The sequence below is a fragment of the Sceloporus occidentalis genome, unplaced genomic scaffold, assembly GCF_023333645.1.
Source record: "Sceloporus occidentalis isolate IW3139 unplaced genomic scaffold, rSceOcc1.0.p SCAF_2, whole genome shotgun sequence".
In the NCBI taxonomy this organism is placed as follows: domain Eukaryota; kingdom Metazoa; phylum Chordata; class Lepidosauria; order Squamata; family Phrynosomatidae; genus Sceloporus; species Sceloporus occidentalis.
In genome coordinates, this window is record NW_028316982.1 from 204,414,140 (window position 1) to 204,426,933 (window position 12,794).

Below are 12,794 nucleotides of genomic sequence, written 5' to 3' on the forward strand. Positions count from 1 at the left end.
TAGGGTTGCTGAGCGTTTAAACGCTCAGCCCCTGTGCACCCCTAGTTTGGGCCCAGGCAGGTGCAAAGCGCCCGTCTGTTGAGCCCCAGACACTAGCATCTGTGAAATGATGGGAGGAATGGATTAATGTCAGTCACTACACTTGGATTCCCACCATTTTTAAGATCAGCGAATCATAGAGTTGACAGAGACCACAAGGACCATCCAGTCCAATCCCCTGCCATGCAGGAACTCTCAATTAAAGCATCCCCAACAGATGGCCATCCAGCCTTTGCTTAAAGACCTCCAAGGAAGAAGACTCCACTACACTCTGAGGGAGTTTGTTCCACTGTCGAACAGCCCTTACTGTCAGGAAGTTCTTCCTAATATTGAGCTGGAATCTCTTTTCTCTGTAGCTTGCATCCATTATTCTGGCTCCTGTTCTCTGGAGCAGCAGAAAACAAGCTTGCTCCCTCCTCAATATGACATCCCTTCAAACATTTAAACAGGGCTATCATATCACCTCTTAACCTTCTCTTCTCCAGCCTAAACATCCCCAGCTCCCTAAGTCATTCCTCATAGGACATGGTTTCCAGACCCTTCACCATTTTAGTCGCCCTCCTTTGGACACGCTCCAGTTTCTCAATGTCCTTTTTGAATTGTGGTGCCCAGAACTGGACACAATATTCCAGGTGGGGCCTGACCAAAGCAGAATACAGTGGCACTATTACTTTTCTTGATCTAGACTCTATACTTTTATTGATGCAGCCTAAAATTGCATTGGCCTTTTTAGCTGCCTCATCACACTGTTGACTTATGTTCAACTTGTGGTCTACTTGGATTGCTAGATCCCTTTCACATGGAGTCTCCTTAAACCAGGTTTCCCCCACCCTATATCTATGCATTTTGTTTTTCTGCCCTAAGTGCAATACCTTACATTTTTCTGCGTTGAATATCATTTTGTTAGTGTTGGTTCAGCTTTCCAGTATATTCAGGTCATTTTGAATTTTGATCCTGTCCTCTGGGATGTTAGCTACTCCTCCTAATTTGGTGTCATCTGCAAATTTGATAAGTATGCCCCTAATTCTGTCATACAAGTCATTGATAAAGATGTTGCAAGAAACGCCAAAAAGTCCTTTTTTAAAAAAGTAGAAAAATTTAAAGGAGAACCTCTAAAGACAAAGTTTGCTGCTCCCCTGCTGCCTCTGCTGTACTATTGTACACCCCCTCATCAACAAGCACTCTCCCAAGAGTTAAATAAACTAAACACTCACCCAGTCAAAATGGCTGCCTAGAAACTGCTCTCCTCCTCCTCTGTGGAAGATCCTGTCTCTCTTCAGTCTCATTATGTATATGCAAATACAGATATTCCAAAATCCAAAATACAGAACACTTCTGGTCCCAAGTATTTTGGATAAGGGATACCCAAACTGTATCATGGAAACATTTCTGTATTTCTGTTTTTATTTTCAATCTAACTTCACTACTTGCCATCTGCTATCACAGTCATCTTAGGGTAACAGTTCATGCTTCTGATGTAGTGAACAAAAGTTTATGCCACAATTAATTAACATTCTTTAAGATGGAGACATTTCTTTTTTGGTGTAACAGACTAACACCACTTCTCCTTCAAAAGTGAATAAATGAAAGAATGTTGTGATGGCACATTTAAAAAGTATACACATGAGCAAATCAGTGTTCAACACGAATGACAAGACAGTTTTGGGTTTCTTAAACTCTGTCATAATAATGCGAGGTAACACATAAAACTGATTTGTATTCTGGTCCAGTTATGGTGATTTCTTCACACCCATGTACAAGTGCTTGGCTGAAATAATTTACTTTTCCACCAGTTGTTTTTCTATCTCTTAGCCTGAACCTGATGGAAATTTGCTTGTAAATCTCTTTATAAGATTTCTGGCATGTAGTTAAACAAACCTCCATAATAAGCTTTGCAGGGTTATGGTGAGAGATAATTTCCAAATGGATTCAACCTGTTCTCAAAGCTAGCTACCTTCGTGAGAATTACACATGAAAATAAATGATTATTTATTTTAGAAATCCCTTTGTACACATGGGAATCCATCCAGAGCCCCTTTGACTGGAAGCAGATTTTTCCTAATTACAAGTCTAGGTAATAGCCTCACCCTCAAATGCTACATTCTTATGCAAGCTAATCCTCATATGATGGTTTGTAATAGCCATAGATGGTCTGTTTGCTGCACAAAATCACAGTCATTCACATTTCTTGTTCATTACGTTTTCCATTTACTCCCACTTATGTGGATGTTTATAAACAAGTGATATAGTATCATGGTTTTTGTCCACATAGGTTCTTCACAGTGTACAATATATTTTTCACATTTATTCTCTGAAAAAAATTAGCTTATGCTGAAATATTAATTTATACTTATTGTGATGCAGATATGATGATGTTTTATATAACTATACAATCTCACCCTGTGTGCCTTATCAGGCTCTTATACCTCTTCAGCAACTACACCTGTGTAGAATCTCACCCAATTTATTGCATTGTAAATAAGTTTTACTGTTGTTATTTACAGTTAACCTACACATACAGTAAAAATATGATACAGGAGGAGTGTCGTGTTTTAAAAATAGAGAAACTAGCAAAATGTGTGACAGAATAACCTAAACTGCTAGGGTCCAGAAACAACTATTCTTCCCATGGAAAAATTTTCAAACATGTTCTCTCACATGTTTTAGAGATATTTCAATAGAGATGTGTGGAGTGTTTTAATAAGTTTTTACTTATTTAATTTTTTTAAAAAAAATAATAATCCATTTTTCATCAGCTTGGAGTCCTCAGTAAACTGAGAGTTGATAAACAATAAAATCTAATATCTGAAATTTATGATTAACTTCCTGAAAAATTGTACATTTCTACTTATAAATATAACCCCTACATTACAAAAGCAAGTTGCCACATATATACATATGACTCGTTGTAAGAGTAATATGTATATATACTATCACTCTTACAACGAGTCATATCCACTTCTTTGGCATTATACAAGTTGTAGAGAAAAGGCTACCTGAAATAGAGATTTAACATTATTTATTTGTGACAATGGAGTATGTAATCAAATAAAATTGGCAAGGGAAATTGCAACCAGAGACAAACAAGAACACACAAATCCAATGTTCTCTTTGCACATTGGGTTCAGAGAGTACATCCTTGCACATCTTGTTATCACAGGCTCAGAAAATTGATCCAGAGTGTTCCCTGAGGTTAATGTTTCAGCAAAGGATTTGATTTGGTCCCACTCCCCATCTAAATTTAATACAGCACTCATAAAATATAAACAAATGAAGACAGAATTAGAATATTTAGAACTGCAAGTAAAGAACTAGCATTGTTTTGGTTTTGCTCATAATAAGAGTATCTAGGGACACGTAAAAGAAGAAGTCAACCACTGGGTTTCTTTATTACAGCAAATGGGTTTCAAAGTTAATGCACTTCCTGTTGAACTCCTGAGAATATATACATATTATAGAGTTGGAAGAGACCACAAGGGCCATACAGGAACTCCCAATCAAAGCATCCCCAACAGATGGCCATCCAGCCTTTGCTTAAAGACCTCCAAGGAAGAAGACTCCACTACACTCTGAGGGAGTGTGTTCCACTGTCGAACAGCCCTTACTGTCAGGAAGTTCTTCCTAATATTGAGCTGGAATCTCTTGTATCTTGTATCCATTATTCTGGCTCCTAGTCTCTGGAGTAGCAAAAAACAAGCTGGCTCCCTCCTCAATATGACATCCTTTAAACATTTAAACAGGGCTATCATAGCCCCTCTTAACCTTCTCTTCTCCAGGCTAAACATCCCCAGCTCCCTAAGTCGTTCCTCATAGGACATGGTTTCCAGACCCTTCACCATTTTAGTCACCGTCCTTTGGACACACTCCAGTTTCTCAATGTCCTTTTTGAATTGTGGTGCCTAGAACGGGCACAGTATTCCAGGTGGGGCTTGACCAAAGCATAATATAGTGGCACTATTATTTCCCTTGGTCTAGACACTATACTTCTAATTGGTGCAGCCTAAAATTGCATTGCCCTTTTTAGCTGCCTCATTACTGTTGACTTATGTTCAACTTGTGGTCTACTTGGATTCCTAGATCCCTTTCACATGGAGTCTCCTTAAACCAGGTGTCCCCCATCCTATATCTATGCATTTTGTTTTTCTGCCCTAAGTGCAGTACCTTACATTTTTCTGTGTTGAATATCATTTTGTTAGCTTTGGTTCAGTATTTAAACAGGGCTTCCATATCATCTCTTAACCTTCTCTTCTCCAGGCTAAACATCCCCAGCTCCCTAAGGCGTTCCTCATAGGTCATGGTACAAACCCCAAGGGTCCATGGGATGGCACTACAGTGCTTAAAGCAGTGTTAAAACGGCATTATTTCTACAGTGTAGATGCAACCAGAGAAGGCTCAAGACCTTGTGAAACTGCAGATACCAGGATTCAAAACTGCAAATCCCAGGGGTCCACAGGATGGCGCTACAGCACTTAAAGTGGTGTTAAAAATGTATTATTTCTGTTGCGTATTGAATCATGAAGGAAAATTTTGCGTTTTGACTGCAATGTACAATGAACTTTTAAACCAGTGGTTCCCAACCTTTCTAATGCCGTAACCCTTTAATACAGTTCCTCATGTTGTGGTGACCCCCCACCATAAAATTATTTTTATGGCTACTTCATAACCTTAATTTTGCTACTGTTAGGAATCGTATTTTCATTGTTACAAATTGAACGTAAGTAAAGCATAGTTATTAATCACAAAAACAGCCTCAGAGGATGGCAACGGCAAATCTCCTCTGAAGAAACCCGAGGGCAGGGAACCATCCAATTAAAAAGATTGCATGTACAGCGCTGTGTAAATTTACAGCGCTTTATAAATAAAGGTTAATAATAATTATAATAATAACAATGGCCAGCCCCCTCTGAAGAAACGTGACCAGAAAGCCCCAGGATAGGTTTGCCCTGAGCCTTGGGCAAGGAGCTACACTCTCTCAGCCTCAGAGCATGGCAATGGCCAGCCCCCTTTGAAGAAACTTGACCAGAAAGCCCCAGGATAGGTTTGCCTTGAGCCTTGGCATGAAGCCACAGTCTCTCAGCCTCAGAGGATGGCAATGGCCAGCCCCCGTGGCACTTAGTCTGGACCCCCCCTTCCTAAAATCCTGGCTACGTCCCTGCTCCATGGATCCCAAAGGAGCCACTCCCAAGCTAGGCCCCTTAGCCTCGCCCACAATACCCAAAATCACTTTTAGCCAAAGTATTCAGATAAAAATATGCTTCCTGGATGGTATGATGCACTTTCTGAAAATTAAAAATAAAGCTAGAAGGTGGTGGGCATTCAAATACCATGCACTGACTACTCTTTTTTGTTCCATTGTAGCTACAAATGGAAAATGATACGAAAATATATTCTCTCCACCCCCACATCAGTCAGTTTTGTACTCAACCTCACTAAAATCACTCATGCATAGCATATGCCTCAGGAGCTCAAATTTCAGCAAAACCATGATGGTGTGGAGCAGAATGAAGACTTAAAAGCAATGGATTGCAGCCAGCATGAATGCAGCCACACATCTCCTCCCCCTTCATTAACATTATATCAGTAGCAACACAACGGATCTATTCACTGTTGCTAAACTCTTGCTATCCTGTAAGAAAAGAACATTTCAATGGGTACACATTAATACTCATCCTTCCATCAAAGAAAACAGATTAGAAGATTAAAGATAAGAAACAAAGGATACAGAAATTATTTTTTAAAAATGTTCTGAGAAACACTGATAGCTTGGTCAATGATTGTCATTTGATTTCTTGGTTGCCAACAGTAAAGATTGCCCTAGACTATCCTGCATTAAATCATGTACATTTAACTTGGGCTGTCCTGTCCCCTTAACCCCACTTTAGCTGGAATGCAGATCTTGAAACTATTCCCAAATTGAGATTCAACTCCAGGGTCAAAAGGGATTCCTATCCCTCAGCTATAAAGAATGTTTAACTCAGGAGTGTAATACATGCAGCTATATGGCAATCTTGACAGTACCATTATGTAGTTACAAAAGAAATTGTAAACTTGCATAAGATTACATTAAGGCAGCAGTAATCTGTATGTGCGCTGTAAATCACCAACATCAGCCAACACTCACAATGTTGGCATACATTTGGTCAGAGAAGAAGTGCCTTCCTCTCTGTGAAAAGCTGGAGACCCTTTCAGTACAGTGGATCCTTGTTATACGCTGGGGTTTGGTTCCAAGATCCCCCGTGTATAACAAAATCCGTGTATGCTCAAGTCCCATTAAGTATAATGACATAGCAAAATGGTGTCCCTTATAAAAATGGAAAATCAAGGTAAATTTATACTTTTTTGGAACATTTTCAAACCGTGTATGCTTGAATCCGTGTATAAAAAATCCGTGTATAAGAAGGGCCGACTGTACTTTGGAAGCTGCTGCAGTCCATGATGCGCAGAAGACTATTAATATTGACAACTATTACTGTAACAATCAACTTGGTATCCATACCAGCATAAATTTACAGTCCGCAGGATGTTGTGTTTTACCACACATTTAAGCACCAACCTCCAGTTAATACGATGGTGTAAACATTTTCCCATCATGTTTTAGACAGATATTAAGGTTTGTTCTCCATATTCCAGCAGTTCTTCCAATAGCAGTAAACAAAATTCAAAATACTGAATGCCACCTGCTAGCCTATTTTGGGATACAACATTTGTGATATCCATCTTCTAGATTCTGCCGATTACTGTCAAGACTCATGTTGCTTTCTGTTCTGTGATTTTACAGGAATCTTTATCTCCAGAAATATCATCATGATTGGAATAGTTTCCTGAGTCTTGGCTGATCTCTTCCAACTCTTTATGGTCTTTCACTTCAACCAGATTAACATCTTTTGGAGCACTACTGTCAACAATGACAACACAGTCTTCTGTTGGTTCTTCTGAAGTCAGCAAATAGGAACTGCTCACATCTTTTCCTTCAATGCTCTGCAGGTGGGGAGCAAGAAACCAAGTAATGAGAAAAAAACATAATAAACTTTTCAATTGTATAAAAATCAATTTTATACTACCATTTAGTTTTGCAGACAAGCTTTACTGTGCAAAAAACAGGTGAGAGTGATTTCTACATAAAAAAACTACAGAAAGCTATTGTGTACAGCTAGAATTAACTTTATGTCATTGCTGTTTATCAGAGACTGAAGGTATCACTGGTGTATAAAATACTGAAAAAATTACTCTTTTCTCAGAAGCATTATACAAGTAAGTTCAGATCACTGGAATAGGATGGAGCTAAAGTCAAAACAGATATTATGCAATATGTAAAAGCTCCCAACAAAACTGGTAATTGCACATTGAGTTCTTCGATAATGTCTAATATCTATTCTTCCATAGTGTCTAGTAAGTATGTTTTCACGCCACATAGTTCTGCATTTTACTGTCTCTTGCCAACCAATAATATAGACTGACTACACATGAAAGCCATCAGTAAGGTGGTGGAAGGTAAAATGAAGAAGTTCAATCTACAACAGCTAGATGTTGTGAGGGGAGCCAAGCTGCTGTTTTTGGCAGTAAGGAGAGAAAGGAGTACTGGTGAGTTGGCAATGAGAAGCCAAGATAAATTACTGTAGTATTTCAATACTGAAAAACATGAGTCCAACCAATGTGCATTTTGGCCTTAATGTGGCAAAGAAAGACTTGGATTTCAATTTCTAGTTCATTACAAGAATTGATAACAGATTTCATTATTATTCAACATCGGATTCTTTGGGAAACTTGCTCATGATACCAAAAAACAAAAACGTGATATATTATGTTTCAAGTGCAACAGTACAATAGAAAACAGTCTACAATTTTGCTTGGTAGATTAAAAATAAATACATGTGTGTGATAATTGGGTGGGTGGGGGGAGAAGCTGTTTTAAGACCAGAGAGTATTCACAGAGAACATTTCTTCAGTGATGCGCAAAAATCGGCTACTGGAGATGTGAAAATATTTAACTGATACACTGTCATTATATTTGGATAATGCAATACTTAGCAGGGGAATTGCCAAGGTATACCAGGTGCTATAGGCTATATTTCAGAAAGCAGTATCAAACTACCTTCTGTGTATTTCTTGCATCAGAAAATGCTATGAAATTCATGGGGTTTGCCATAAAATGACAGATGACATGGAGGTACACATGCACACATGCAGTACTTCATTTTGGGGCTGTGTGCAGAAAGGTATGTAATGTCTGTGTAGGTATCCTCCAGGAGGAGGTGAAAAGTTAGGAGGAGCCTTGAAACTTAACCTTTTCTTTTTATGGTATGGTCAGTGTATTGTAGAAAGAAAACATACTTTAAGACATTATATGATGTTAAAATAAAATTGCCAATCCAATATACAGTATTAGAGAAATTTGGGAGATGTGCCAAAGTAATGTGTATGGCAGGATCACCTAGTAACTATACTCAGTGAAAGAATCATATTTCCTCAAACCAGGGATCTTTGCATACAACACAGATATTCAAAAGCAGCTCCCAAGCATGTAAAAAATCTTGTGTTTGGTGTACTGGGACTACTTCCATTTGTTCTCTTTGAAACACACATACAAACACACGACACCACACACTCCATACATGTTCCTACTCCCTGTGGAAAAAGCAATCATATGCTCACTGTGAGCTCTGCATACAGAAATGATAAAGGAAGAAAATCAAGCATAAATACCTTTATGGTCAAAGGAGGGCTGCATTTTGGAAAAAATGCATATTTGACTTTCTTCCAAATGTAATATGTAAAACCGATTAAACCTGCTACCACTACACCAATGGCTATGGCAATTGCAATTATAATTATTATGTGTAAAGCTAAAGACTCTCCTGCAAAAAAGAAACAGAAAAAAATTAAATATTGAAATATTGAAAAAGTGGTAAATCAAGAGGTAGAACAATCAGAAGTGGGGCTGGGATGGGTTGACTGACTAAAGGTTAAAGGCTGATCTAATGCTTCACCCATAGCCCTAGTGTCTCACACCAGCCAGTTCAGCTGTATTCTGTACACATATATGTGTGTGCATTTCTTTGTCTTATACCCTTGGCAAAGCAGACTTGTTTTTTTAATGTAGTTTCCCTCTCAACCAACTGATTCTAGCAGATAAAAGGCAGCTCCAACCTGTTCCTGCCATGTCCTATTCTGGGAATTCAACCTTGCTATTGCCAGTAGGAGCTTTCCACCCACGCAGCTCTGCTCTTCAACAGCAGAGGCCAGAAGAGAACCTAATCAACAATGGCATGCATGTGGGGGATGGGGGGCAAGGAAAGCACTTGAACCTTTAAAGTTTAATTTTAAATAAGTGTTATTTTTTCTGCCAGTAATGTGATGCCCTAGCACTTGAGAAATTAAATTATCTCAGAAAATTGTTATTTTGTAACAGGCATGATGCATAGCATCTCAGCCTTATCAATACAAAGATATAAAACTAAGGCCTGTTACAGACTGCCAAAATAAAGCTGCTTTGGGTCTCTTTGGAGGTATGCAATTTAAATGATGCATGGGTCTGGTGGTCGCGCCAAAGCCACACTCCATTCCTAAGCACTGGAGTGCAGCTTTGGTGCAGCTTCCGGATTCTTAGGATGCATGCACCATTTAAATAGCATACCTCCAAAGAGACCTGAAGCAGCTTTATTTTGGCAGTCTGTGACAGGCCTAAGTTTGCTCTAAGTAACAAGATCTAGTAGAGTAACACTGATGCCCTATATTGCAATAAATGTCAAAGTTTAATACAACATGCTTTCTTAACATGAAAAGTTCCAGAAGTGTACATTTGTTGGGCCTTGATCATAATCAATCCAAAGCAATAATTTCTAATCAATTACTTCCATCACTGCTTATATTATGCACGTGTAAGTATTCCAGCCTTCTTATATTTATGGAAGATTTTGCAGATAACTGCATGCACTTTGTGATAATCTGTATCGGAAGGACTGGATATATCAATAAGAGATGGGGAACTTCCACTTTATAAGCAGCTATTGGGGTACCATATTTGAGATGCAAGTTTCTTCTTTTATTATCTCAGTTCAGTGAATGGAAATAAAAGCCATCTACAGGGACTTCAAATCAGTGGTCCCCAAACTGTGCTCTTTACAGGAGTTTGGACTTCAGCTCCAGAATCCCAGACTATTGGCCAACATGGCTGAGGTTTCTGGGAGCTGAAGTCCAAAATCTCTTAAAGTTTGGGGACCACTGCTTTAAATGGTCTTCACAGAACTCCTTTGAAGGTAAGAAAACAACTACAGACAGCTGAACTGTATGTTGCTGGTGGCAAGAATACGGGTACATATAAAAGTTGTTGCATTTGGGCTTACTTCCACTCAGTCATATCTAGAATTTAGTTTTTTGTATGCTTAGCAGGAAAATGTCTAAATCGGTAAGGATTACATTTGCCTCTACCCACTGTCCTTGGGTCTGCTAATAAAATGCCTGCTGTTACATTAATACCTTCCCCAAACTGGAATTCTGTCCCCAAGATGGACAATTCCCCACTTCTTTTAGTAACGTTTATTAATAAACAGAGAAAAAAAAAACATACCTTTAGCTGTTTCAATGCATTCTACATTACTGAACATGCTACTTTTATTATATTGTCGAGAAAATGCTTGCACTTTAAGACAGTATAGAGTGGATGGAATCAGGCCTGAGATCACATATGGTGGCGATGTTCTATCCCCAAGTTCTTTCTTCTGGAAAACATATAGGGGGGGGGGGGGGGGGGAGGAAATCTAAACCAGCCCAAAAATTAGTAAAGTGATTTGTTTTCCAACCTGGGGTACAAACCACATTTTTAAAATCAATTTTAATGCAAATAACCTAATTTATAATCTAAGTAATATACCTTCAGAAAATTAAAAGACAGAAAGAAGAAAACTGGAGAAAATAAAAAGAGGAGAGGAACAAATAACTAATATACAATAGGACACTGTCCCCCCCCCCAAGTCCTGACTGTAATGAAAATAAAATAAAGAGAAAAAATGTATTATTCCATCATTACAGATGCAGCTAAATAGTCCTACTAAAATTACTGAAAAACATAACTACAGATTATTACATCGTTAGATTTCTTATAACTCATAAATAAATAAATAAATAAATAAATCCATAAACGTTTACCAGTCTTTCAGAAAATCTTCAAGTGACTTACTATTTAAAATTATTAATTTGGCCAACTTGGGATGTAAACCACATTGACTATGCTGTTGTCTCAACAAACTCCAGGCATGGTGTTCTGGGTTCAAGAGAACAGATATTCAAGATGTGGCATCAAATTATTGAAACCCACAAGACACTGTTCCCTAGACCAAGGCTTCTCGGGCTATGTGATGTTGGGGGCAGGCAAGTATTTTTTCCAAATATGCTAGTGACTAGTACCATATGTGTGCCCATTGGCTACAACTGCTTTTTCCTTTCTTGGAAATTCATTGGGGTCTAATAACCAATGGCTCAGGGACAAGCAGCAGTCCATGGACCACCACTTCAAATAGCACTAACCTAGACCATAGGTGAGGAATCCTGATTTTCCTCCAGCATGGATTCTCCAGTAGCCATACCATTCCTACAAAACTAAAAATTACTTAAGATTATTTCTAAGGCTCATTGTCTTAGCTATCTCTACACTAATGTACAGAGGATAGGAAATAAACAAGATGAACTTTAACTCCTAGCACAGCAAAGCAAATATGATAAAAAGGCATCACTGAAGCCTGAATGGATGAGAAAAAGGGTATACTTTTTAAAGAAAAGTAGGCTAAACAGGAAGGCAGCAGGAGTACCATTATATGTCAAGGGTGTTTACACCTATGAAGAGATCCAGGACTTAAACTTGGAAGCCGGGTGGAGAGCATCTAAAAATTAAAAGGAGGAAAACAACATGGACGTTATTGTGGGAGTCTACTACAGAACTGCAAGTCAGACTGAGGAATTGGATGATGCCCTTCTAGAACAGATGACCACACACTCAGAAAGGAGAGCTGTAATAGTGATGAGTGATTTCAACTATCCTGATATTTGGTGGAAGCCGAACTAAGCCAAAAATTTAAGATCCAGCAAATTCCTAACTTGCCTGGAAGACAATTTCACTGTCCAAAAGGTGAAAGAGGCAACAAAGGGATCAGCTATTTTAGATCTGATCCTAACCAACAGGAATGACCTGGTTAATGGGGTGGAAGTGGCATGATCCTTAGGTGGGAGTGATCACATTCTCCTGGAGTTTGTTATATAATGGAAAGGGGAAGCCAAGTATACTCAGACACACATTCTAGACTTTAGGAAAGCTGATTTCAGTAAACCTAGGAAAATACTGGATGTAATCCTGTAGTCAGGAATTGTCAAAGAGAAGACAGTTCAGGATGAATGGGAGTTTCTTAAAGGCAGATACTGAAGGCACAATTTCAAACAGTTCCAAAGAAAAATGGGAAGTGTCTCAATAAGCCAGGATGGATGAATAAAGAACTTTCAACTGAGCTAAGCTTTAAAAGGGACACGTATAAGAAATGGAAAAGGTGGGAAATCACAAAAAAAAAAAAAAAAAAAAAAAAAAGAAAGAAAGAAAGAAAGAAAGAAAGAGAATTTAAACAAATAGCCAGCATCTGTAGGGGGAAAGTCAGAAAAGCTCAAGTGCTGAATGAGCTCAGACTTGCTAGAGAGGTTTTGCTGTTGTTGTTAGCTATCCTCAAGTCAATTCCAAGCCATGGCGACCCTGTGGATGAGATATCTCCAAGAAT

The 12,794-nt window shown here is 38.5% G+C and overlaps 1 protein-coding gene across 1 annotated transcript in view; it reads right to left on the reverse strand.

Annotated features, from left to right (window-relative positions):
- Nucleotides 1–5,758: 5,758 nt before the first annotated feature.
- IFNAR1 (interferon alpha and beta receptor subunit 1) overlaps nucleotides 5,759–12,794 on the reverse strand; it is a 41,769-nt gene continuing 34,733 nt past the window's right edge. The window contains exons 9-11 of the mRNA XM_089512068.1: nucleotides 10,607–10,757; nucleotides 8,743–8,894; nucleotides 5,759–7,017 (exon numbers count right to left, since the gene is read on the reverse strand). Coding sequence (XP_089368194.1) covers nucleotides 6,787–7,017; nucleotides 8,743–8,894; nucleotides 10,607–10,757 — 534 coding nt within the window. The 3' untranslated portion in view covers nucleotides 5,759–6,786. The remainder of the gene's footprint in view (nucleotides 7,018–8,742; nucleotides 8,895–10,606; nucleotides 10,758–12,794) is intronic.